Source organism: Protopterus annectens, chromosome 5.part0 (assembly GCF_019279795.1).
Source record: "Protopterus annectens isolate FY-2018-M chromosome 5.part0, PAN1.0, whole genome shotgun sequence".
In the NCBI taxonomy this organism is placed as follows: domain Eukaryota; kingdom Metazoa; phylum Chordata; order Ceratodontiformes; family Protopteridae; genus Protopterus; species Protopterus annectens.
In genome coordinates, this window is record NC_056735.1 from 74,598,349 (window position 1) to 74,625,687 (window position 27,339).

General features: G+C 41.6%; 1 protein-coding gene across 1 annotated transcript in view; it reads right to left on the bottom strand.

Moving 5' to 3' along the window:
• The window catches only part of LOC122802497 (Golgi pH regulator), a 467,960-nt gene that overhangs the window by 198,129 nt on the left and 242,492 nt on the right, over positions 1-27,339 (bottom strand). Inside the window, exon 8 of the mRNA XM_044072150.1 lies at positions 1,090-1,199. Coding sequence (XP_043928085.1) covers positions 1,090-1,199 — 110 coding nt within the window. The remainder of the gene's footprint in view (positions 1-1,089; positions 1,200-27,339) is intronic.

The following is a 27,339-nucleotide window of genomic DNA, read 5'->3' on the forward strand; positions in this document are numbered from 1 at the left end:
TACTGTTTCAACTAAAAACCTTCTGATACTTTCCCAACTTACCATTGTTCATAAGATTTTTTACCAACCTAACAATACTCCAGTACTAAACAACCTTATAGCACCCTATAGGAATCTTGATTCCTTACGCTCCTCCAATAAACTTCTAGCCAGTACCACCAAGTCTAGCAACTTAGCTGGGGACTCACTGTTCTCTAATACCGCTGGAAAACAATGGAACCTCTTGCCATCTGACCTACCCTCACTTCCATTCCTTCCTCTCTTTAAACAAAGTCTTAAGAAACACCTTAAATCTCACTGGCTATGCCCTTGCTGTTACCCAGACTGATCCTCTGGATTTCTCTTTGTCATTCTCTTGACTTCCTACTTTCCTCCACTCTTTCCTGTTTACTCCTCTGAATTAGTAGCACCTATAAGTTATCTCTACTACTCAGGCACCAATTACACATCTTTTCTACTTGGCTATGAATGTATCCTGAAAGTAGTATTCCTGACATTTTCTTTATACCTCTTACTTTTTCTACTGTTACTGTCTAACCCTTTGGAAATAGTAACTGTCTGGAGTAAACTAGAATAACCAAGGATTTAAATGTATTCTAATAATGTCTTGGGGTTGCCCTAGATATTCATACTGTAAAATGATCTGTAGGTGTATGATGTATTATTGTAGTGTGTCGCATAATCTTCCCATAGTTTAAACTGTAATACCTTTCTTATTTATTATAAACATTTTGTGTGTGGTGGTGGTTGTTTATATGTGAAGCTTTTCTCCCCGGGCCTCTAATGAAAATGGAAATATATCCAGCTGGACCAGCCCGGTCAACAAATGTAAAATAAATAAAAATAATAAATAAATAAATAAATAAACTATAGATGGCTTCCTAATGATATATAAAAACAGTAACAGGGGTGGGTGGTAGGAGGTGTATCATTCACGTTACATCAATGCTGCATGAAGATAGATACATGGATGGTAGAGAAACAAACTGCACAAAGATCGCAATGTGATGTGAAATATGCAAACGGGTGCCATACAAAGGAGTGTACTTATACAATTAACGACACAGATAACTGACGTGGAAAGGATACTTTCACTGCTTGTGCTGGATGTTGTGACACTTTTAATCATTCGCCAAAACCCAGTGGGTTGGTTCTGAACTTCTCCTCGTTGGTACATCATCCTTCTGGTCATAGCCATCCTAACAAAAACAAAACAAAAAATACCAGAAATACTCCGTTGTGCAAAATCCATACTGGTAACACTCTTGGTTCGCAACCAGTACAATAGAGAGACAGACCTTAATTTGCTTTCCATTGGCAAAATATTAAGTATTTCAACACTTACTCTCCAAAAACGTGCATCGTGCTTTAAATCCATCTTTCTACAGTATACAGTCTCAAAAGTGTCTCACTATTTAGCTTCCTGTCTTTTCAGACACACACTTATACACATAGTACTATAAAAATAATAATTTCTGTTTTTCACATTACAATTATTTCTTTACTTCATGGAACTTGCACTCACATGCCTAAGTGAAATGTATACCTCTCTGTTTACAAAGCTAAAAGTTGCAAGAATAACATTAGACAAGTAATCTCCGTGGTATCCCCGAAGTCTCAAAACAACCCACTAAAGTGTATTGGGTCCAAAAACAAAACAGTGTAAGAAACTTTTCTGTGCGGAAGATTTTCAGTCCATATATTTATAGTTAATCACTGTATATTAATCAGATCAGACAATAGTACTAGAAGTAGTGAACGTAAACTCGTCTTAATTCAAAACAAAACAAAATATAATAATAGAAAATATATAATTGTACAGCTTTACTAAGTATTCGAAAGTAATCCAAGCAAGGCAGGCAGCCTGTTTCCAGTCGAAAATCCTTTATTAAGTACACAGACAAGCGATCCAAGTAAAACAAAAATAGAGTAATAATTTTCTCACAAGCTTTCTAAATATATACATACTTTTTATCAGGCATGGGAGTGGTTTATTGTGCTGTAAAACAAAATGTTATTGGTACATATGTTAAATTCACATCCCTTCCCCCATCGGTGTGACATTCGAGCTGGTCCTGCCCTACTTAGTAGCGGTCATAATAATATATAACCCTTATGTACTTTAAAAAAATTTATAATGATGTGGTACCTCTTATTTAACCAAATTATTAAGTAGATTTAATAGTCTGTGATTTTATCCAAGACAATATACTACATGGCTGGAAATATATCAACCTTAGTTCATTTGGCAATCAAAAAATATATATAAATATATACATATACATTTTGCATTTAAAAATCAATTTCTATTTTCATAACCTATTGTTAAAGATCGCGTAAGCCTGGACTAAACTACTGTTCAATTAAAAGTGCAGTGAAACTTAGAAAATTGCCACATTGTTTACATGACTAATTGTATTTTATTTTATTTTATTCTACAAACTGGTTTTAAATGCCATTTTAAATCAGTTGAAATTTAAGTGTATATTTTGTTTCCATCATCATACATACATTTTTTCTTATTTTTATTTTTTTTTCTGGTTCTTTTTTCCACTTTATTCAAAATGATGTGTAATAACAATACTAACTAATTATACAATTATATAGGTTTTTAGGATTCTTGTATGCAGACCTGAAGAAGTCTAGAAGGACGAAAGCGATCTTTGTTAACAATAGGTTATGAAAACAGAAATTGATTTTTACATGCAAAATTTATATGTATATATTTATATATATTTTTTGATTGATAAATGAACTAAGGTTGATATATTTCCAGCCATGTAGTACATTGTTGTGGATAAAATCACAGACTTAATAATCTACTTAATTTGTTTGTGTCTTTCGGTTTATCCCGGTTAGGGGTCGCCACAGCGGAACTCCGGTCCGCTAATGATTGGTAGCAGATACTTAATAATCTACTTAATAATTTGGTTAAATAAGAGGTACCACATCATTATAAATTTTATTTAAAGTACATAAGGGTTATATATTATTATGACAGCTACTAAGTAGTGCAGGACCAGCTCGAATGTCACACTGATGGGGGAAGGGATGTGAATTTAACATATGTACCAATAACACTTTGTTTTATAGCACAATAAACTACTCCCATGCCTGATAAAAAGTATATATATATATATATATATATATATATATATATATATATATATATATATTTAGAAAGCTTGTGAGGAAATTATTACTCTATTTTTATTTTACTTGGATCGCTTGTCTGTGTACTTAATAAAGGATTTTCGACTGGAAACAGACTGCCTGTCTTGCTTGGATTACTTTCAAATACTTAGTAATGCTGTACAATTATATATTTTCTATTATTACTTTTTGTTTTGTTTAGACTTAAGACGAGTTTACGTTTGCTACTTCTACTACTATTGTCTTATCTGATTAATATACAGTGATTAACTAGAAATATATGGACTGAAAATCTTCCACACAGAGAAGTTTCTTACAAGAGTAATATTAGCATGCATTTTTGAAGGGTATGGAGTTTGAAATGCAAATGCTTGTCATTATTTAGTGATTACAATCCTCAATACGTCATAAAACCACACAATTTACGAGGAACAGACCAAAAATATGAGCCAAAAATCTGGGCATTTTGTGAAATTCTGTCAGCTGAGAGGTATGTTGAAATGCACAGAACAAAGAAAGACAACATCCTGATACAGTAGGATAATAAATACAACTTAAACAGTAAATGTTATCTTTCAGTCAGACTTTAACCCAAAAATATGAAGAGTAGAAAACTGCAGACCTTCATAAGGCAGAGCCTGTTTAAACTTTTTAAAACATTTACCAGTAAAAAGTATGTGGTTTTTAACCCATAAGCCTAGAATACATCCAGTAGCAAGACCTTACAGAGTACTGCTTTCCAGACTTCACAAAACGCATGTTGCTTAGATTTCTTTTTTCAGTGCATAACTATACAGAGCTACTGTTTCATGCCCTCTCATTTGTAAAAATAATATTCCTAAATTAATCTGTTGGATTTATGTGGTCCACAAAACAACAACCCTGCATTAGAGCTATTCTGTACTGAGGCTTAGTATGAATAAAAGACATATATCCACATTTTACCCACAAGTGCACATACAAAGTTTTATTTTTTTCTTCCAAGTCTCTAGTCTCCTTTTTCTGACAGGCATTCAAGAAAGCCAACTGCAGGGGCTATAAGCACCTCCACAACCCGCTGCAACTCTGCTCCTGGTGACCAGTCCACTCTCATCCCAAATACCGTACTGGAGCCTCCCATGTTTAACAGTGCACCCCTAAATGTCCTCAGATTAACAAACTGTAAAGCATTTTTAAGCGGAAAGAGCTTAACCCATTCAAGGAGAAGGAAGATGGTTTCCCTAACCCTTCCCAGCAGCAGCATTTAGAATGTATTGGAATCTTCACAATGTAAGGCAAGTGTGTGCGCATGGTCTGTATGTGGGTGCGTTTGTATAAATGTACTTTTTTAAAAGGCTGACACAACCCACATGAAAGCTAGATCAATCATTTTTTTTAATTTTAGTTTTTTCCTCGACTCTTCCTAGACTTAAGCAGAAGTTGAGCCTAGCCAAGAATGTAGCCCATGTTTAGACAAGTCAGTACCCAAAGCCCCTGTCCAGCAGGGACACAAAAGGAATCCCAGAGGTATATTTTCTGTTTCCCATGCAGTTATCTAGGTTGCACTTAAAAAGGGATAATGAGGTACTCCGCTTAATGTGGAGAGGGAGTCTATTCCACAGATGGGGGAAGTCTCTGGGACACAAATCTGTCCCACCAACAAGTCCTCTTGATATTACAGACCAGGTTGAGGTCGCACATACAAGTTGCTCAAGTGGAGCTCAACTTGCGGATATGCAGCAGTCCCATCAAGGTGGGGTCTGAGATTGCTTTACATGCCAAACAGAGGTCACCCTTGAGGAGTCTGTATGAAACTGAGTAGAGGGACAGGGCTTTTAGCCTGTGTAGGGTAGATGTTTGAAGTCCTGGAGTCTCCTGGTGAGGAACCTCTGTGGTCTTTCCAGCTGCTGCATGTACTTTGCGAGGTACATGCCGAAGGGGGCGTTGCATTCAATAATTGGTCTTATAAAGAAAGACTACAGGGATCTACCTGCCAAACTGAATAAAATGTTTGATAAAACTCTAGGTCATCTATATTTGGTCAGTACTTTGATCCAACTTCTCATCACCCATTTCTATCCTCACAGTTGCACATTTTCCTGATTGATACTCCCTTACACAATCAATTTGTGCACTCATAGACCTCAACTAAAATCATAGTCTCTCTTTCTAACTTCTCAAAAATTTCTTCACATTTTAAGAGACTACTTCTTGAAAGTTTAGTTTCCTGTAATGGAATAACCTCTCCTTCATTTTTAACTTAACATGTTTTTCCTCGAATATGGAGGAGTAATACCACCAACATTCCACAAAATAACATGCAACCCTTTCCCATATGAAGTAGAGGTGAAGGTCTTCTTGTCATTAATCTCACCAAAACCATGTAGGTTATTGCTGCATATTCTTAACATCTACTGAACTCCACCCCTCAAAATCCCACAAATCTCTAATTGACAAAGGGCCCTCTTCCCCATCTTCCTGGGCTAGGACAGAGTCCCAAAGACCTTCTCCTGGTCTACACCTAGCATCGGAAGCCTTTCTGATATGTAAAGTGCAGTAGGCTACCAACCATGGAATGGCCTCTGGAAGGTCACAGATCCACTGTTGAAATTTAGAAAAAGTTTACTGAAATAAAATCAGAAATTTCCCAAATGAAGGACTAATCTCAGTCCAACCTCAACTTAAACGATGAATAAAAATTCCCAACAAACATCTCCCAAGCACACAAATATCATCTAACCACCACCATAATTACAAGCCTCCTGTTAAAATGCAACAGGCATTCCCAACAAATTGCAATTGAACAGAAAAACTATACTAGCTGTGTAAGTCAAAATATGAGTGTAAATTACTTAATACTGCAAGACTCGATTCTTTTTCCTCTAAATAATGAATAAAGCCCATTTATGTACAAAACAGTATCAAAGCCAATGACCGTTATTCCTCTAGTGCAAAAGTCCTACAAAATATAAAACACGCCAATGGAATAGGCAATATGGAGTTATAAAATGGAAATAAAAAAGTCATCCATAATAAAATGAGAAAGTCTCAGCTGCTGAAGGTCTATAACACATAAATATTCATCAAATCTCATGGTTTCTGGGACTTATTTAACCATGTCCACATATTTACCAAGCTTTTCCTCACTGAAGGCACACATATTTACCAAGCTTTTCCTCACTGAAGGTGCACAGAAATGTGTAGTGCCATGCTTACCCTCTCTCCTAGATCTATGGGGCATCTCCTGGATGATCCACTCATTACAGAGGGATTGTCTCCTGGATGATCCAATCATTACAGCCATCAATGCCTGGATGATCCAATCATTGCAGCCATCAATGCCTGGATGATCCAATCATTGCAGCCATCAATGCCTGGATGATCCAATCAATGCAGCCATCAATGCCTGGATGATCCAGTCTTTGCAGCCATCAATGCCTGGATGATCCAGTCATTGCAGCCATCAATGCCTGGATGACCCAGTCATTGCAGCCATCAATGCGTGGATGACCCAGTCATTGCAGCCATCAATGCGTGGATGACCCAGTCATTGCAGCCATCAATGCGTGGATGACCCAGTCATTGCAGCCATCAATGCGTGGATGACCCAGTCATTGCAGCCATCAATGCCTGGATGACCCAATCATTGCAGCCATCAATGCCTGGATGACCCAATCATTGCAGCCATCAATGCCTGGATGATCCAATCATTGCAGCCATCAATGCCTGGATGATCCAATCATTGCAGCCATCAATGCCTGGATGATCCAATCATTGCAGCCATCAATGCCTGGATGATCCAATCATTGCAGCCATCAATGCCTGGATGATCCAATCATTGCAGCCATCAATGCCTGGATGATCCAATCATTGCAGCCATCAATGCCTGGATGATCCAATCATTGCAGCCATCAATGCCTGGATGATCCAATCATTGCAGCCATCAATGCCTGGATGATCCAATCATTGCAGCCATCAGTGCCTGGATGATCCAATCATTGCAGCCATCAGTGCCTGGATGATCCAATCATTGCAGCCATCAATGCCTGGATGATCCAATCATTGCAGCCATCAATGCCAGGATGATCCAATCATTGCAGCCATCAATGCCAGGATGATCCAATCATTGCAGCCATTAATGCCATCATCACTATTACACAGCTCACAATGTCTGCCCACCTCTAAGAGGATCGCTCTTCCCTGCAATGATGATACTATCTTTGAGGGCGTGATCTTTCAATGCTTTTTTTTTTACCAGCAGAACTAGGAGCGGAAGCAGTACCTATGAAATTCATGTCGGCGTTAACTGCTTTTACCTCCAAGCTAGCCCCAAGAGATTCTGACAGACTTCATTTTCTGGTTCTAGATGTTCTTTCTTACGGTAAGGAGATAACTGTCCACAGTCCATCATACAGTCTACGTCTATGGGCCAACCAATCCATTAGCGCAGCACACTCAACATGAGGAAGACATTATATAAATCGCTGTGCCTTCCATCTCTCTATGGATATGCTTGAGGAGCACTGATATCCTTAGTCCAGGGGCCTGCAAGGACATAATGTCCCAGGTATCCTTTGGCCATTCTCTACCACAACTATAGCAGCAGGGATTATGATCCACAAAACTAGCAGTATTTTTTTTCATTTGTGCTCTGACCTCAGAATATGCAGCACATTTACAAAAAAAAAAAAAGATTTAGAAAAATCCTTAAAGACTTTAGTGACAGCCTCTTCAACTCTAGTGCCATGTATAAGGTAAGCATGATTTAATGACCATTCTTTTACAGCATAAGAATGCAGTCTACAAATAACCTGCCTGGGTCTCACAACATTAGAGACTGCAGATTCATGAATTTAACAATCTGATGAATCAAAGCCACCTCCTACTCAAGTCATGTACGGACATAAGCAGCAGGGAGAAGTCTGGCATGAAAGAAATTCAGATCTGATTCTCCGACCAATTCTGGCACCCCGGAAAGATGGATGCTCCCCTATCATTTCATTTTCAATATCATAGGTTCATAGGTAGGTACTATGCTATCTGCCCAAGGGCATTTATAAGCCTAGCCAGAGTGTATCAGCTTTCACTGCCCCATTGATTAATTAACTGAGCCTCTGTCAAGAAGAGCCAATGAAGTGATCCCAGGGGTGTATTTTCTGTTACCCATCCACTCGTCAAGGTTTCTCTTGAAGAGTGTTAGTGAGGGGCTCTGCCTAATGTAGTTAGGAATTTTGTTCCAAACCACGGGGAGTCTCTGTGACAGGAATCTATCCCTCCAGCATGTTCTATTTATTGTTGTGGTGAGGTTTAGCTCACTAGAGCGAGTAGCTTGCAGTGAGATGGATTTCTTTAGGTAGAGCATATCCATCAATTCCGAGTTGGACATGGCTTTGTAAGTCAGGCAGAGATCACCTCTGAGTAAGTGATATGCCACTGAGTACAGCCAGAGTTTTTCCAGTCGGGCTGCATAGGACATATGCTTGAGGCCAGTAATCCTCTTGGTGAGGTACTTTTGTGGTCTTTCCAGCTGTTGGAAGTGCGTTGTGAGGTACAACACAAATGGGGCATTGTACTCTATGATGGGATTGATGAGTGATGAGTACAGCGGCACTATAACCTCTTTATTTGTAGATGCGAACCCTTTAGTAATTAGATGGGCCACATAGAAGGATTTCCTAACTACTTTGGCAATATGATTGTCAAAGTTGAGATTACTATCTACCTGGGTCCCCAGATCTCTCATTACCTCTACTGCACTAAGGGGGCTGCCACCTATGTGGTAATTCATGGGTGTTTTGTTTTTCCCCAAACGGGATGACTATGCATTTTTTGGCATTTAGCTTGAGACCATGACTTTGACACCAGGTGTCCGTCTCAGTAAGGCCCTTTTGGAGAATGTCCGTGTCAGTCGGAGAGTCAATTATGGCTCCCAGTTTGCAGACATTGGCGAACTTGGTTAGTTAAAGTTCTGTCTATATGCCAGTTAGCAACCCATCTCGTGATGTAGGGGTTTATGTTCAGGCTGGTGAGTTTTTCTATAATTCCAGAGTGGGGAATGGTGTCAAAAGCCTTGGCGAGGTCAAGGTAGGCTGTGTGAACCACCTTCCCCTCATCTATAGCCTTGGCGACCGTCTCAAAGAAGTCAACCAGGTTTAGTAGGCATGATCTACCCTTAACAAAGCCGAACTGGGTCGGGTCAAGTGTTTGGAGGTTCCCAATGTCTTTGTTAATGAGCTCCAGGATGATGCGCTCCATAGCCTTTCAGACCAGGCTAGTCAGGCTTACTGATACTGATTAGGGATGTCTTTCCTTCTTGGGATTTGCTTTTTTTCTGAACTAGTTTCCTCCTCCTGTTGTATAGCCTGTTTATGGCAGGGGTCCACCAGTCTGGTTTCTTTCTCTTATGGGAGTGAGTCTTGGTTTTCCTAGGGATGGCACATTCCATGCATCCTTGTAGGTGCTCATAGAGTGCATTTGTAAAGGTTCCTGCATCTTGAACACTGTTATCCTTTAGCGTGGGGGCTGTGAAACTTACCATATCTGTCTTAAGTAAGGTGAAGTTTGCTATAGAAAAGTTTTTCACTTTGGTTTCCTTGGCTGGGGGTGGTGGTGTGGTGTGGACATCCAGAGTGATTAGTTTATGGTCTGATCTAACCAGTGACAGGTTGACATCCCAAGCGGAACACCTGTCGCCCATGTTGGTGATAACCAGGCCCAATATGTTTTCACCTCTGGTAGGGGAGTTTACCAGCTGATCCATTTGAGTTGATAAATTCCAGGAAGCACCGGACCTGGGAGTTTGTACTTGAGTAGTTTTCCCAGTTAACGATATGGTAATTGAAATTGCCCAATGTCAGGGTGTTCGGTAGGACCTTCATGTTTTTCCAGTGTCTCCAGAAAGGTGAAGTGATGGCCTTGGTCATTGAGGGTGATCTGTAGCAGGCCACAGTTTGCACTGCAGATTTGCCCAATGTTAGTTGCACAAGGATGATCTCAGAGGTATCATGCTGCGCCACTAACATGGAGGTGCAGATATCCATGATGAATATGGATACACCCCCTCCTTTTGTGTTTCGGTCCTTGTTCTCTGCCCGAAATGTGTGGTATGAGTTGTAGCCCGGTAGTGCTGAGGTGCTCTGTGAAGCCTTGAACCAGGTTTCAGTTACTGTACAGATGTCGACGTTCTCCATACTGAGGAGTGCTTCGAGCATGTGCATTTTGAGATTTAAACTCCTGGTGTTGAGTAGCATAACTCTCATTTTTTTATTTGTGCTGTTTACGGAGGTGGATTTGACTTTTGAGCCTTGCCTAAAAAAGGCACTATGGGGGCAGCAAGAGCCTTGGCCAGTATTTGAAAGCCTAGGGTGGCAGGTGCAAGCCATCTCTTGAGAAGCAACGAGGCTTGTCGAGCATGTCGGCCCAGGCTGACAGACACTGGATCCCCTTTGAATGACACCAGAAGCTTAGTCAATTGTTGAAACTGATCATTTTTCTTTATACTGCGGTATCATTCTTGGTGAGGGCAGGATGCTACTCAGGGTCTGGGTCGTACCCACCTGGGCTATATGATCAAAGAGCTCTTCCATGTCTCTTTTCATGTAGCCCAGGGAGGTACATATCAGGTCATTCACACCAACATGGACAATGAAAGAGTCATATTTGTACTTGTTCTGGAGTAACCTGAGTGCTTGTGTTATGTGGTGGATTCTGGCTCCCGACAGGCAGCTAACAGTAACCTTCTCCTTGTCCAGCCTAGTGAGTGGGACGTCAGTGTGCCTGAGTATAGAGTCACCTGTTACTAGTGTGTTAGGTATGTTATTTTCCCTTAAGGGCCGTCATTGTGCGGCACACTGATTTTGTGTTTTATGTGTTGTCTGGTTTGTGACGGGAGGTGCAGGTTTTTTGGGTGTCTGCTTTGGAGGTCACTGATGCTTTTGCAGGTTTTTATTTAGAGCCTCCGAGTATGATTTTGTGTATTTATGTGTATTTTTTGCCAGTGCTTGTTTAGACTGTCTATGTGAGGCTGGAGGTGTGGTGCAAGTGTTAACCTTCTCCTCATGACTGATTGTTCCAGTCTTGGGTGGAGAGAGCTTAGCCTCCGATTTAGCTATAGAATTGCATCTCTCACATATGTTAATGTTTTGTGGTAGGAGGAGAGGGTTGTCTGTGTACATGAGGCAGTTGTAACATTGCCTCAGGATACCCAGGTTGTCCAGCTGAACTGGAGAGTATACCTGAAATTGCCCTTTGGTTATATCTGAATAGTAGGGTGAGCTTAGTCACTTGGTAGGTGAGGGGTGAATAATGAGCCTTGCCCTGCTGGGCAATCAAGTGCCGGGGTATATTAGTGCCTGCTATTAGGTCTGAGCAAGTGCTGGATTGTAGGATGCATTTTAAGTGCTTATGTTGAGAGTTAGACTACTTTCAAGGGAAAAACTTAAGAGGAGACTTGGTGGAGCCAGGAATAACTGGGGCTGCCCGGACGTGCAAAACTGTGCAAACGCGGTTTTTACAGCAGGGAAATTAAAGAGATAGAAATTAGCCCAAAATGACCTATAAACTACTAACTTCTGGGATGGAACCACTCCTCCAGGGACAGATGGCTGCTCAAAGCGCCCTCTCTCACACGTGAAAAAAGAAACCTCCTTCTAGCCAAGTAAGGTATGGGCAAACCCAGAAACTTGTAACACAGCCCTGAATTCAGCACTAGCCTGAAAACTGGACTATACTAGCTTAGAAAGGTGGGAAACAAGGAAAATTTTATTTTGAAAAGATAAGGCAAAAACAGTAAAAACTACACTTAAAACAGCTTTAGATGAATACAAGCAATCAGAAAAGGCTTTTAAATAAATTACCCAATTAACCAGTAAACATATCAAAACTGAGCCCTGTTCCTGTAGTCTTCAATCAGACAAATTCTAACTGCACACTCCTGCCATTGGGGTGCAGGGGGAACCTTCTCCAAAAAGGAAGGCCTGGATTAGTGCTCAAGTTATACAAACAAAGCTAGACTCAGCAGGCCTGGATCTAGTCTATGCCACAGCAAGCAAGGCACACCAATTTCAGTTAGAAACAGTTAAAATATGCAGGCAGTATAAGCCTTTAACCAGAAATTCCCAGCTCAGAACGGCAGAATCCTGTCTCTCCTCCCACAAGAGTGCAGACCACAAACCTTCTTAATGTAAAATAACTGGCCTGAAGCCCAAGTGCTTAAACCAGAACTAATACACTTTTAGAATAACAGACACTGAGCCCTCAATCAGCAGTTCCCAACTTAGAAGGATGTAAGCTACCTGTTCTGCCACAACAGTGCAGACCACAAAGCTTCTTAATGTAAAAAAACTAGTCTGAAGCCCAAGTGCTTAAACCAAAAGGCTAAGCATGATAGTTACATCAAGCAGTAATAAATACAACTGAGTACTTTTAAGAGGACGCAAAAGCAAAATAAAGTAATAAAGTTGGAAGAAACACAAACACAGTGAAAGCAAGATGAATAAAGTAGAATTTTTTTTAAAAGCAGGGCGGGTAAACAAAAGCAGGGAGGGTGGGGAACTAACTGAAAAAACAGACACAACTTCCAGCTAGATGGTATTCAGTGCAACACAAATAAATCAATTTAAATGCTGTATTATTTGAAAAAGTGCAGATAAAGATTTACTTAAATTCACTTATACGTCTAGTTGATTGCAGGTCGGTCTTAGCCGGCCAAAGCTCAGAGAATTTAAGCAGAAAATAATCCAAAATGTACCTCTTATATAAGGCAGAAACCGAATATCAATGAAGTGAAACTTCCCCCACTTATCAATGGCTATGCAGGAATTTTACCTAGCATTAAATACTAAGAAGCATTAACTGAAAAAACAGAGCCACAACTTCCAGCCAGATAGTATTCAATACAACACAAATAAATCAATGTAAATACTGTATTATTTGAAAAAGTGTAGTTAAAGAGTTACTTAAATTCACTTATATGTCCAGCTGATTGCAGGTAGGTCTTAGCCGGCCAAAGCTCAAAGTTTAAGCAGAAAATAATCCGAAACTAAATATCAGCGAAGTGAAACGTCCACCACTTACCACTGGCCATGCAGGAATTCTAACAAGCACTAAATTCTAACATGCATTAACTGAAAAAACAGAGGCACAACTTCCAGCTAGACAGTATTCAATATGACACAAATAAATCAATTTAAATGCTGTATTATTTGAAAAAAGTGCAGACATAGATGTTCTTAAATTCACTTACACATCCAGTTGATTGCAGGTAGGTCTTAGCTGGCCAAAGCTCAGAGTTTAAGCCTGTTTAAGCATCAGGTTTATCCTTCACATAAATTCTTTTGTTAAGTTTTTAATCTGGTCATTTTGACTGAAAAATATGATCTTGCTTCTTTATCTGATCATAAAGATGATCAGCTTCTGACTCCAAAGTGACAGCACTTCTTGCTGATTTCCCATCCACCTTTGTAATCTCTGCATTTCTAGAGAGACACTGATTGCATGACTTGAGTACATGTTCCACCATTTCTCTTTCTGATAACTCACGCAAAGGGACCCGATTAACAGAAGCTTCCTTCTCTTTATTATCAACACCTTTCAAGTTTACAAAACACCAAAAATTATGACAAGTAAAATGTAGGTTTCTAGGAACTCTCAGGATTTACTTCACCATGTTAGTGTACTGCCCTCACCCAGTGTGCACCTTTTTAAAGTTGCCATGCAAAAGGGCAGAAGATGGCAAGTGCATGGGTATTACTCTCTGTGAGATGCTCCCTGAAGTAAGATTTTAAGTTGCTTAAGTGTTCAGAACTACTTTGATGGGTTATCAATACAATATACAAAAGCTTACTCAATATAGATATCGGATACTATACACTCAAAAAAAGAAGTTATGTCTTACCATAACGTACTATCTGTGATGTTGAACTTCACACATCCTTGACAATGGGTTCGGTTCTGAACCCTTGGAACTGACTCGGCCGTTATTCCAGTACGAGCATACCAAAAAACTCTCAAGCTCTGATCTACCCATAATGTTCAACAAATTACCTCAGATCGAGTTTGCAGAAAACAGGGACAGACGAGCACCACAATAAAACAGAGAGGAACGAGAGACTTTATCTGAATCCAGAAAAGAGGACCGCTGTCACCGAGGAGTCCAATCCACCCTAAGAAACCACAGGTTGGGGGAAGGAGGTCATGTATGTTAATTATATGTGAAGATCGACAACACAGATGGAACATTAACGTAAGACATAACTTCTTTATTTGATGTTGTCAATCTACACATAGTCCTTGACAGTGGAATAGAATCCCCAGCAACCCGAATCTTGGGAGGTCTCATAGAAGAATAAGAATATTCCTGAGGAACATCGATCCGAAGGATGTTCTTCACCTAGAAACCAAACCCAGTTTGTAATGAGTAACAAAGGTATATGGAGAAGCCCAAGCAGCTGCTGCGCAAATACTGTCGAAGGAAACTTTGGAATGAAACACTGTAGATGCGGCTACTGCGCTGGTGGAGTTTGCCCGAACAGGCCTTTGTAGTGGTAAATTGCTTTTGTTATAGACAAACATAATACAGTCCTTAATCCACTTAGCTAGGGTAACTTTGGACAATGAATTCCCCTTTTGCCACTGAAGAAAAGCAAGCAATTGATCTGATTTTCTGAACTCTTTTGTCTTGTGTAAATAGAAGCGGAGTTGTCTATGTTCATCTAATAAATGGAGATAATATTCACCTTTGTTAGTATAATTGGGGAAGAAAACTGGAAGTTGAATAGTCTGGTTAAGGTTGGGTTCAGAAACTACTTTAGGAAGAAAGGAAGGATTAGTTCTCAAGGAGATCCTATCCTTATCAAAATTATATAAGGAGGTTTACAGGATAAAGCTTAAATCTCTGAAATTCTCCTGGCTGAGGTGATGGCCACCAAAAACAATGTTTTCTAAGACAGAAAATGTAGATCACATTTGTCTGAAAATTCATAGGGGGGATAAATTAGGGACTGGAGAAATAAAGTTAGGTCCCAAGATGCAAATGGTTTCTTATATGGGGGTCTGAACATCATGGATAGCTTTGCAAAGTTTATAGGACATCAAAGACACGTCATTCAGACCCAAGTCAAAATTACAGATCGCAGCTAGATGCACTTGAATGGTAGACACTGAGGCTCCTGCTTAGAAAAGTGATTACAAGAAGTCTACAACCTTATCGACTGGAGATAAACATGGATCAGTATTAGATTTAGACATCCACTGAGAAAATCTGTGCCATTTGCTGATGTACAATTTTCTTGTGGAGGGTTTGTGACTAGCTAAAATGACTCATTGAGCTGATGAACTAATACAGGAATGCCAAGCAATTATGGGAAATGGGGAAGCCATGCGGTGAGCTTGAGGTTCTGCAGATTTGGATGAAGTAATCCTTCTGGGTGTGACAAAAGGTCCGGAGTTGGATTCAGGCTTAAAGATTTCCAAACTAGATGAGGCCAAAAGAAAGGGAAAACAGATTTGTCAAGACTAGAATGGGGCAAAGAGGATTATCTTGTTCTTCGACCGGATGGATTTCTTTAGAAATTGCGATACAAGAGGGATTGGGAGAAATGCATAAAGATTGGGGGGGGGGGCATCTCTCGGTGACTCGCCTAGAGGGGGGATCGGGGCGAAGTAGCTGCTGCACTTCTTGTTCAGAGGGGATGCAAACAGGTCACAGCAAGGCTGGCCCTATTGGTGAAATATTCTTTCTGCCACAAATGGATTGAGAGACCATTCGTGAGGCATTAGAATAATTCTGCTTAACCTGCCTGCAATCACGTTAGAGCTCCCGGAATGTGTGCTGCAATGAAAAAGCAGTTGGATGAAATCTCCCATTGCCAAACTGACAGCTTCCCGACAGAAGGGGTAGGACCTGGTTCCCCCTTGTTTGTTGAGGTACCAGACTACTGCCATGTTGTCTGTTTGGACTGCAGTCATCCCTGAGGCTAAAGCTAGGTGAAATGCCTGCAACGCTAACAGCACACTGCCCTCATCTCTAGAACATTGATATGCAAATTGGCCACCAGAGGGGACAGAGTACCTTGGACTGTCTTTCTAAGATAATGACCTCCCCCACCCTATCTGGGGCGCGTCCATGGTCACTATGTCTTGGGGTTGAGAGGGGACAAAGGGATGACCCATCAAAATTTCGCTGGAGTGAAGCCACCATTAAAGATCCTACCTGCATCGGTTGGGAATTGTGATCAAATGAGACACTGGCTGGTCCAACAGCGACCATTGAGACACTAGAAGCCACTGAAGAATTCGCACATGATATCTCACTAATTGAACTAAGGTGACAGAAGCTGCCATAGACCCTAGGGCTTGTAGTAGAAGCCTTGCTGGTACTTATCGTTGAAAACAATCTGGCTGACTTGACCTTTTGACCTTTTTATTCTTTATAGTCTTTCTGTGGGTAGGGATGCAATGCTCATGATCGTGTTTATCCTTGCTCCGATGAACTCTGTTGACATGGCTCCAACTTGGACTTGTCATAGTTTACACTAATGCTTAGATTGGAACAGAGCTGGAGAGTATAAACTTGAGCCTCCTCAAGGAGATGCCTGGTGGGAGCAGTAAGAACTAGTCATCTACATATGGACACAGCTGGAATCCTTGCAGTCTGAGATGAGCTAGAACCACCACCATGCATTTGGTGAGCACTGTGGGGGCTGTGGTAAGACCAAAGGGCAGTGCTTTGAATTGATATTGAATGGCTCCCAGCCAGAAGCAGAGCTATCTTCTGGACCGTTTGTCCATTTTTATGTCGTAATATGCATCCTGAAGATCTATAGAGCACATCCAATCATCTTTTCCCAAAAAGGAAAGGAAAGGAAAGACTGAACTGTGACCATCTGAAATTTGGTCTGCCGAACTGATCTATCCAGCCTGCTAAGATCCAAGATTGGTCTCCAGTCCCGTCTTCTTTGGCACTAAAAAGAAAGTACAGTTGTGTACACTTAACATAAATGCAGATGTATTCACTGTTGCAGTCATTACATTTGGATTATCTGCTTGCAGGTAGCCCTCAGTCAGCCTGATTAACAAATTCTTGGGTCCTGCATCGGTTGCTGTCCCTTCTTCCATGACATCAGGTCGTCAAGGGTATAAAACATGCAGCCAATGCCATTACATCAGTTTTTCTTGCCCCAGATGTCAGATGCCCCCCTAATGGGAAGCAATTAAATATAAAAGTACAAGGATATACCTCCAACAAAAAAGCAAATACACCAAAAAGGCATTTAAGCATAGTAAAGGAAAGTAGAGGTATAGCCAAAAGAAGTTAGGGGGGCTGGAGGGAGGGTAACCAGGACTACACTCGAACATCTATATTTATAGTAAGTGTACACAACTGTACTAGGTTCTTCATGTTTCACTGCTGCAGTCATTACATTTGGGTAGATTCCCAAAGCTATGGTTGGGAAGAGGAATTTTATATGGCATTAGGGCCAGCTATAAGGCCCTGCAAGACTGCAGTGGCAAAGCCAGCTCTGGATTTAGAGAAAATTGGCAAATGATAATGCTTGGTGAAAGTATGTACAAAACTCCAGGTAGCAGCTTCTAGGATGTCTCTTGTAGGGACGCCTCTGAGAAAGGCTATAGAGGTAGATGCAGCCCTGGTTGAATGGGGTCTGATGCCCTGTGGGATAGGTTTTCCATGGTGCTTATAGCAGAGATGAATGCAGTGGCCTATACATTTTGTAATGGTTTGTTTTGAAATAGCTTTCCCCTTTGTCCCTGCAGCAAATGCCACCAGCAGTTGTTCAGATTTCCTTTGAAGTTTAGTCCTGTCCAAGTAGAATCTAAGCTGTCTGTGCACATCTAAAGAGTGCAGTATTTGTTCCCCTTTGTTCTGTGGGTTAGGAAAGAAGGTAGGCAAATAAATGGACTGATTAAGAGCCACACTGGATACCACCTTGGGCATGAAGGAGGGATTGGTTCTGAGGGACACCCTGTCCGCATGAAAAGATGATGAAAGGTTCCACTGTCATAAGGGCCTGTAATTCAGATACCCTTCTTGTAGAAGTGATTGCTAAAAGGAAAGCTGTTTTCCAGGAAAGAAATTTTAAATCTGCAGTAGCAGCTGGCTTAAAAAGAGGAAGAGTGAGTTTCTCCAAGACAAAGTTAAGGTCCCAGGCTGGGGTTGGAGCTCTCCTGGGTGGTCTCAAATTTTTGGCCCCTCTGAAGAACTGCTTGAGCAGTGGATGAGAGAAGAGGGGAGGTTCTGTGTTATAATGAGGTGAAATGGCTGAGGTGTGGATTTTAATGGAGGAAAAAGACAGGCCCTTGTGAAGCATCTCAGTTAAGTATTGCAAACTCTGAGGTATATTGGGCGCTGCTGTGCTCATCCCTTGAGATTGGTTCCAGGCACAGAATCTTTTCCATTTTTCAGCATAAGATTTTCTAGTACTAGGCCTCCTTGCCTCTAAAATGATAGCGATCATAAGTTTGCTGAGGGATGGTAAAGGAGAGATTAAGTAATTAGCCAGGCTGCAAGGTTCAGTGTTAGAAGCTGATGGTGCAGAATCTGGTTCTCCTGCTGAGACACCAGGGAAGGTGTCTGAGGCAGGTGCCAGACAGATAACCCTGACACACTGCGCAGGAGGGGGTACCAGTGTTAGCACGGCCAGTCTGGTGCAATCAAAATCATCCTTGGTTTGTCCTGTTTGATTTTTAGTAGTACTTTGGAAAGTAGAGGCAGAGAGGGGAAGGCACAGACTGATAGTTTTTTCCAGCTGAAGGACACAGCATCCACTTTCCAGGCTTGTTTGTGGGGAGTTCTTGTGCAAAATTTGTCCAATTGGTAGTTCTGGGGAGAGGCAAACAGGTCTATATCTGGGATCTCCCATTTGCCTATCAACATTTTGAAAATCCTTGGTTCCAGTTTCCACTCGAGTGGGTCCATGAGGTTTCTGCTTAGTCCGTCTGCCAGTGTATTTAATTTTCCTGGCAGGAATTGAGCTTGTAAGTGCACTTGGTAGCTCAAGGCTGTGTTCCACAATACCTTGGCTAGTCTGCAGAGGGGCTAAGAATGTGTACCCCCTGCTTGTTTATGTACCAAATAACAGTGGTGTTGACCGTCTTTACCATTAGTTGTCCTGGAAAGTACAGTCGTGTACACTTACCATAAATGTAGATGTTCGAGTGTATTCATTGTTGCAGTGCCCGAAGCAGAAGCATTTTGCAAGTGCCAGTCAGCCGACTACTGAAATATTCGAGTTTGAGTTTCAGAACCAAAGTCTGCACTAAAGCTAAGTTCACCATTGGGGAAACTTTTTTCTTACTTTTTACCGATGTCAGAAAAAGTTAATAATTGTATTACTTGTGGGAAGCAAATACCTCATAAGGATTTCCATTTATACTGTATTCCTTGCTTAGGCCCTGATCACAACGTGCCTGGCTGTTGTTTTTGTGCTAGATTTAACCAACGCACTATTAAGCATCAGTATATTTTTGCATCAAAGTATTTTGGAAACAGATTTAACTACCCAGAAATGTCGGATAGCAATCCGACTACCGGAGTACATAATAAACGCAAAGAAAAGGACAGAGAAAGGCAGTCGAGATACCAAACCGACGACGAAGCTTCTCCTAAGCCAGTTGCCAGTTCGCTGGTACTCAGTGAGGCACTTTCGCGGCCCCTGATACCCACTACCTTCGAGTCGCAGGCCTCTACCGACACCCATGTGGAGTCCAGCAGGCCACAAGATACTCAAGGTATTGGACCGATGGATGTATCTCCCTCGGATGGATCCGGAGCCACTGAGAAGGCACCGGCTTCTGAGGGTGTATGCAAACCTCAAAATTTGTATATCAAACCGACAGCTGCAAAATCAAAGAAAAATGCAACTTCTAAAACTAAAAAAACGACGCCTGAGCCACGTGCATAGGCCTCTATGCCTAAAAAAACAGATGATCAAAATGGCTGAAGACCTTATTACCTTAATCATGTGTACCCACCCCCCTCCAGATAAGAGGCCTAGGCAAGACACTGATTATGAATCTTCAGATCAGGTTTCTATTTCTTGTGATTCCTCTTCTGATCAGGAATTATCTTTACCTCCCTATGAGAATTCTGATGCTGAGGAGTCTATTCCATCTACATCTCCTCCTGAAGATTATTCATTTGGAGATACCTTGCATACTTTGAGGGAGCATTTTCACTGGGAGAGTCAAGACTTCTCAGTATCAAAAAAGAGGCTCAGTGATTTCCTTCTTCTCCCTCAGCACAAGCCTTTGGCCATTCCCCCTGTTTTAGACATTGTGGATGATGTGTTTTCTGAGTCCAGCCTGACCCTTGACTCCTTACCTCTGGCTCCCAGTAAGCTTGGCAGATATTACAGGGTCCCTGACGCACATAAATTTTTATTTAGAAACCCTGCTGCTGATCCTGAAACTATTTCACAGGGTCCAAAGGGAATTAAGGCCTCAACAGCAAAAAATCCTACCCCCTCTGACAGAGATTCAAGGGCACTGAACAGATGGGGAAAAAAGGTTTATACATCTGCAACCTTGGCAATCAGGGCCTTAAACTATCAATTGCATATGCTTAAGTACCAACAACATGTTATGGGATTGCTGAAACAAAATGATGTTGATTTCAGAATGTGCAGAAAATAAAGAATTGCAGGAATTATTGCATGCAGCTGAACAAGTTGGAAAGCATACTTTATAATGTGGTTTTGATTCTTTAGAGGCCTCCTCCTGCAGGGCCGCAGTTACTGGATCTGTGATTAGGAGGCATGCCTGGTTAAAGGAACAAAATTTGCCTGATCATGTTAAAGCTAAATTGCTAGATGCACCTTTACAGCATGATTCTCTGTTTGGTATTAACACAGAAGAGGTTTTAAAGAAAATGGAAGACAAAGCTAAGTCTATGCAAACTGTTAAAGGCTTCTTACAAGTGCAGCCACCAAGATTCAGTAGACAGTGGCCTACAAAAATTGGTCCTTTCCTGTGTCAAACAGAGCTCAAAGGGGTAAATCCAGATGTCTTAAGGGTTCCAGATACCAGGTGCAAGACTCATACAGGTCAAAGCAATGGGGCGCATCCGCCTCCAAATCTGGAGGAGATAAAGCGCAAACCTACAGAAAGCAATCCCAATGACTTCCCTCTGCCTACACCAAGCACTTATCTTTTGGCAGCACCCATAGGGGGAAAATTAGCACTTTTTGCTCAAAATTGGCAGTTAATAACCTAGGACAAGTGGGTACTAAACATCGTATTACAGGTTTACAGATTCCATTTCCACACTCTGCGAATGGCAAATGGTTGGCCAGATCTGCCAAAAAATCAATGGGAAGAGGCACAGAAACAGGTTGCGTCCCTCAGGGATATGGGGGCCATTCAGGCAGTACCAGAACAGGAAAAAGGACAAGGTTTTTACTCAAGACTGTTCTTGGTACCCAGAAAGGACAAGGCCTGGTGGCCAATACTGGATTTTTCAATTTTGAACACATACCTGGACATTCCAAAATTCAAAATGCTCACTTTGCAGCAGCTTCTGCCCATGCTTGGCAAGAATGCTTGGCTGGTGACTTTAGACCTAAAAGAGGCATACCTGCATGTCCCAATAAGACAGTCGTGCAGAAGATACCTCAGATTCAAGGCTGGCTTAATGCATTACCAATTCTCTGCACTGCCCTTTGGCTTATCTACTGCGCCCAGGGTCTTTACAAAGTGCCTGGCACCAGTAATTACATTTTGCAGACAAAGAAGTATACAAATATATCCTTACTTGGACGACTCTCTCATTCAAGCAGAGAACAAGGACACTCTTCTTCGACACCTGGTGTTTGTGAAAAGGCTTCTAACATGCCTAGGGTACACAATAAACTAAAAGAAATCACAACTGGTACCCTCTCAAAAGATAACATTCCTGGGTGAAAGCTTGAATACAAATGCCCAGATGGCTTACCTCACGCCAGACAAACAAAGGCAACTGACTACTTACTTCAAACTGATGGCAACAAAAACCCAGTCTTCTGCAAGACAAATTCTGCAGGCTCTGGGCTTCATGGCATCCTGCATCCTACTAATTCCATATGCAAGACTGCATATGAGGAAACTTCAATGGTACCTAAAAAGTTTATGGAGTCAACATTCACACAGTCTGGAAACAATGATTCCTCTCATTCCCTGCCTGCAACAGGAGTTTCTATGGTGGGCAAAGGCCTGTCACCAAAACATGGGATGGTCCTTCACTCTACCTCCTGCCAGCCAAACCTTAACAGAAGACGCATCAGATTATGCCTGAGGGGCCCACATGGCAGGAAGATGCATTCAGGGCATATGGGCACCAAAACAAATGCATATACATATATCAACCAGAAAGAGATGCTAGCTGTTCAAAATGCCCTAACAGCCTTCAAGGACTTACTTCATTCAGGACAACTACTGATAAAGACAGACAACACCACAGTCATGTGGTATATAAACAAGCAAGGGGGCACATACTCATACCTCCTTTGCAGATTACCCATGGCACTGTGGGACACAGCTTTGACCTACCAAATACATCTTCAAGGTCAATTCCTGCCAGGAAAACAAAACACTCGCAGACGATTTAAGCAGAAACCTTATGGATCCTCATGAGTGGAAACTAAATCCACAAGTATTCAGCATGATAACAGAGAAATGGGGGAGCCCAGACATAGATCTATATGCCTCTCCTCAAAATTATCAATTGAAAAGATTCTGCACAAGGACTTATCACAAACAAACATGGAAAGTGGACGCCCTATCCTTCAGTTGGAAAAACCTATCAGTTTACTCCTTTCCTCCTCTGCCTCTTCTACCCAAGGTCCTCCTAAAAGTCAGACAAGAGAAGCCAAAGATGATATTAATTGCCCCAGACTGGCCCCACCAATACTGGTACCCAATCCTAAGGAACTTGTCTCAATACCCAGCTTGGACGTTGCCTCAAAGACCACAACTACTGTCCCAGCAAAGCAATCAGATCCTGCACAATCAACTACAGACTCTGAACCTGGCAGCATGGCTAATCATGTAATCATACAAATGACACCTCTCAGTAAAGTGATGGATGTCATTTTGGAAGCCAGAAGGCCTAGTACTAGAAAATCTTATGCTGACAAATGGAAGTGATTCTGTGCTTGGAATCAAGCACAAGGAAGTGATACAGCAGAACCACATATTCCTCAGATATTACAATACTTAACGGAGATGCTTGACAAAGGCCTATCTTTCTCAACAATCAAAATCCATGCCTCTGCCATTTCGGATCATTACAATACAGAGCCACCAATCTTTTCTCATCCTTTACTAAAGCAGTATCTTAGAGAAGCCAAAAATTTAAGACCTCCTAGAAGATCACCATTACCTGCATGGGACCTCAATTATGTGTTGGAAAAGCTCACCCTGCCTCCATTTGAACCAGCCGCTACAGCTGATATAAAGTTCTTATCATGGAAGACAGCTCTGCTACTAGCAATTACTTCAGCAAGAAGAGTTTCAGTGCTACAGGCCCTCACGGCTGTAGAGCCTTTATCATATTTTACCCAGAGTGTCTCTGAGGACAAATTCTACTTCTATACCTAAGGTGGTTTCCAGTGTGGCTCTTAACCAAACAATTCATCTGCCAACTTTTTATCCAAATCCGCAGAACAAAGGGGAGAGAATCCTGCATTCCTTGGATGTACACAGACAGCTAAGATTCTACTTGAGCAGGACTAAAGCTCTAAGAAAAACTGAGCAGTTACTAGTGACATATGCTGCAGGATCAGAAGGAAAGGCTATTTCAAAGCAGACAATTTCAAAGTGGATAAGCCACTGCATCCGTTTCCATGGTAAACCTGTTCCCAAGGGCATTAGGTCTCAGTCCACCATAGCTGCAGCTACTTCAGCAGCCTTTCTCAGAGGACTGCCAACCAAAGACATTCTAGAGGCTGCTACTTGGAGTTCTGTTCACACCTTTACAAAGCATTACCATTTGCCTCTCTACTCTAAGTCCAGGGCAGGCTTTGCTACTGCAGTGCTGCAGGGCCTTATAGCCGCACCTAATCCTGTTTAGCTCCAGCCTCCCAACCATAGCTTTGGGATTCTACCCAAATGTAATGACTGCAACAGTGAAACACGAAGAACATAATACAGTTGTGTACACTTACCATAAATGAAGATGTTCGAGTGTATTCACTGTTGCAGTCCAGGTTACCCTCCCGCCATCCCCCTGTCATTCTACACTTTATCTTTCCTTCTTTATCTTCTACAACCTATTTGGTGTATTTGCTTGTAGATGAAGGTAAAGTTTATATTGATGCATGTATATACATATATATATATATATATATATAACATTGCTATCTTTTTGGGGGCAACTGACATCGGGGGCAAGAAAAACTAAAGAAAATCGCGTCGGCTGCATGTTTTATACCCCTGACAACCTGACGTAATGGAAGAGAAGACAGCAACCGACACAGGACCCAAGACTTTGAAATTCAAGCCGACTGAGGGCAGCCTGCCAGCAGATTACCCAAATGTAATGACTGCAACAGTGAAACACGAAGAACATGTATGTGGTCCTTGAAAGCGGTCAGAGCATTCTGTACAGCTAACATTTCTTTTTTATTGACATGCAGTGCATTTGACTTGGGTTCCATTTGCCCTGAATGCACTTCCCTGCCAGGTGAGCCCCCAATGCATAGTCTGATGCATCTGTTGTTAGGGTTTGGGTGGCAGGGGGTGGTGTGAAAGGTAGTCCCTTGTTTTGGTGGCAGGCCTCTGCCCACCAAAGGAACTCTAGGCGTAGGCAAGGTATGATAGGAATAATTGTTTCTAGGTCTGGAGAATGTTGACACCATAGGCTTTAGATACCACTGTAGTTTCCTCATATGCAGTCTTGCATATGGAATTAGAAGAATGCAGGAGGCCATGAACCCCAAGACTTGCAGTATTTGTCTTGCAGATAGCAGGGTTTTTGTGGCCACTTGTTTGAAGTAGGTTGTCAAATGAATTTGTTTCTCTGGCGTGAGGTAAGCCATCTGAGAAGTTGCATTTAAGCTTGCTCCCAGGAATACAATTTGTTGACAGGGTACCAGGTGTGATTTCTTTTTGTTTATGGTGTACCCCAGACAAGTTAGAACCCTTTGTACAAAGGCCAGATGATTCAAAAGTATGTCCTGGCTTTCTGCCTGAATTAGACAATCGTCCAGGTATGGGTATATTTGAATATTTCTTTGCCTGCAAAATGCAATAACTGGAGCTAGGCACTTTGTGAATACCCTGGGTGCAGTAGATAAGCCAAAGGGCAGTGAAGAGAATTGATAATGCGTGTAGCCTGCTTTGAAGCATAGGTATCTTCTGCAAGATTCCCTGACTGGGATGTGCAGGTATGCTTCTTTTAAATCTAGTGTTGCCAGCCAGGCATCTTTGCCTAGCATAGGAAGTAATTGGTGAAGAGTCAGCATCTTGAATTTTGGAATCACCAGAAAGGTATTTAGAGTTGAAAAGTCCAGGATAGGACGCCACAATTTGTCTTTTCTGGGTACCAGGAAAAGACTTGAATAGAAACCTTGTCCCTTTTCCTCTTCTGGTACCAGTTGAATAGCCCCCATGCTTAAGAGAGAAAGTACTTGTTTTTGAGCCTCTGCCAACTGATTTGGGGGTAGGTCCGGCCACCCACTTGGTGTTGGCAACATGTGGAAGAGAAATCTGTATCCCTGAGATACTATATTTAAAACTCATTTGTCGTGGCTAATGAGTCCCAGTTCTTTGCATGACGAGCAATCCTTTCCCCCAAAGGGGCAGTCAGTTGATAAGTGCTTGAAAATTTTAAAAGAAAGTAATTGAGGCAGTTTACCATGGGGGAGTCTTATTACTCTCAGATTTGGAAGTGGAGGCCCCCCACTGCTTAGTTCTGTGTGTCCCTTGGGACTGAAACCTGGGTTTTTTTTGCTGTGCCTAGGTTTGGCTTGAGAAGACCTGGAAGGGGCTGGAAAGGACCAATTCTTAGAGGGCCAGTGCCTACTAAATCTAGGAGGCTGAACTGGTAAAAAATCTTTAAAAGTTTGCATAGATTTAGCTTTATCTTCCATATTTTTAAGAACTTCCTCAGCCTTGTTGCCAAACAGGCTGTCCTGACTTAAAGGAGCATCCAACAATGTAGTTTTAACATGATCAGGCAAAGATTGCTTCTTAAGCCAAGCATGCCTTCTGAGTACAGACCCAGTAACAGCAGCCTCTAATGAATCAATACCACATTGCAAAGTATGTTTTCCAACTTGTTCAGCAGAACGTATTAAATCCTGTAATTCTTTATTTTCCACACAGTCAGGAATCAGCATCATTTTCTGTTTAAGCAGTCCAATAACATGTTGCTGATACTTTAGCATATGAAACTGGCAGTTTAAAGCCCTAATGGTCAAGGTTGCAGAAGTGTAAACCTTCTTACCCCATCTATCAAGTGCCCTGGATTCTCTATCAGAAAGGGGTAGGATTTTTAGCAGTAGAAGCCTTAATGCCCTTGGGCCCCTGTGAAATAGTCTCTGGATCTGCAATAGGATTTTTGAAAAGGAACTTGTGGGACTCAGGGACCCTGTAGTATCGGTCAGGTTTTCTGGGAGCAGGAGGCAGGGAATCAGGGGCCAAACTAGATTCCGAAAAAGCATCATCAACAATGTCCAGTACAGGAGGAATAGCTAAAGGCCTATGCTGAGGTAGGAGAAAGAAATCCCTAAGCCTCTTTTTTTGAATCAGAAAAATCCTGGCTTTCCCAGTGGAAATGCTCCCTTAGAGTATGTAAGGTTTCCCCAAAAGAAAAATCCTCAGGAGGGGAAGCAAAGGGAATGGAGTCCTCTGCATCAGAATCTTCATAAGTAGATAAGGGCAAATCCAGATCATCAGAAGAATCAGAAAAATCAGAATCCTGATCAGAAGATTCATAATCAACTTCAGTACTAGGCCTCTTAGAAGGGGGGGGGGTTGGCTACCCCTGATTAGAGTTATTAAATCTTCAGCCATTCTTATCATTAGTTTTTTAGGCCTAGTTGAGCATCATTTTTTTTTTACATGGATCGAGACTTAGGCCTAAGTAAAGAAGGAGGCGTCAGTTTAATATGCAAGTCTGTAGGCCTGAATACACCCTCAGAAGCCGGTGCCTGCACAGCGGCTCCGGACCCATCCAAGTTAGAGACATCCATGGGTTCCATAGTTGAAGCATCT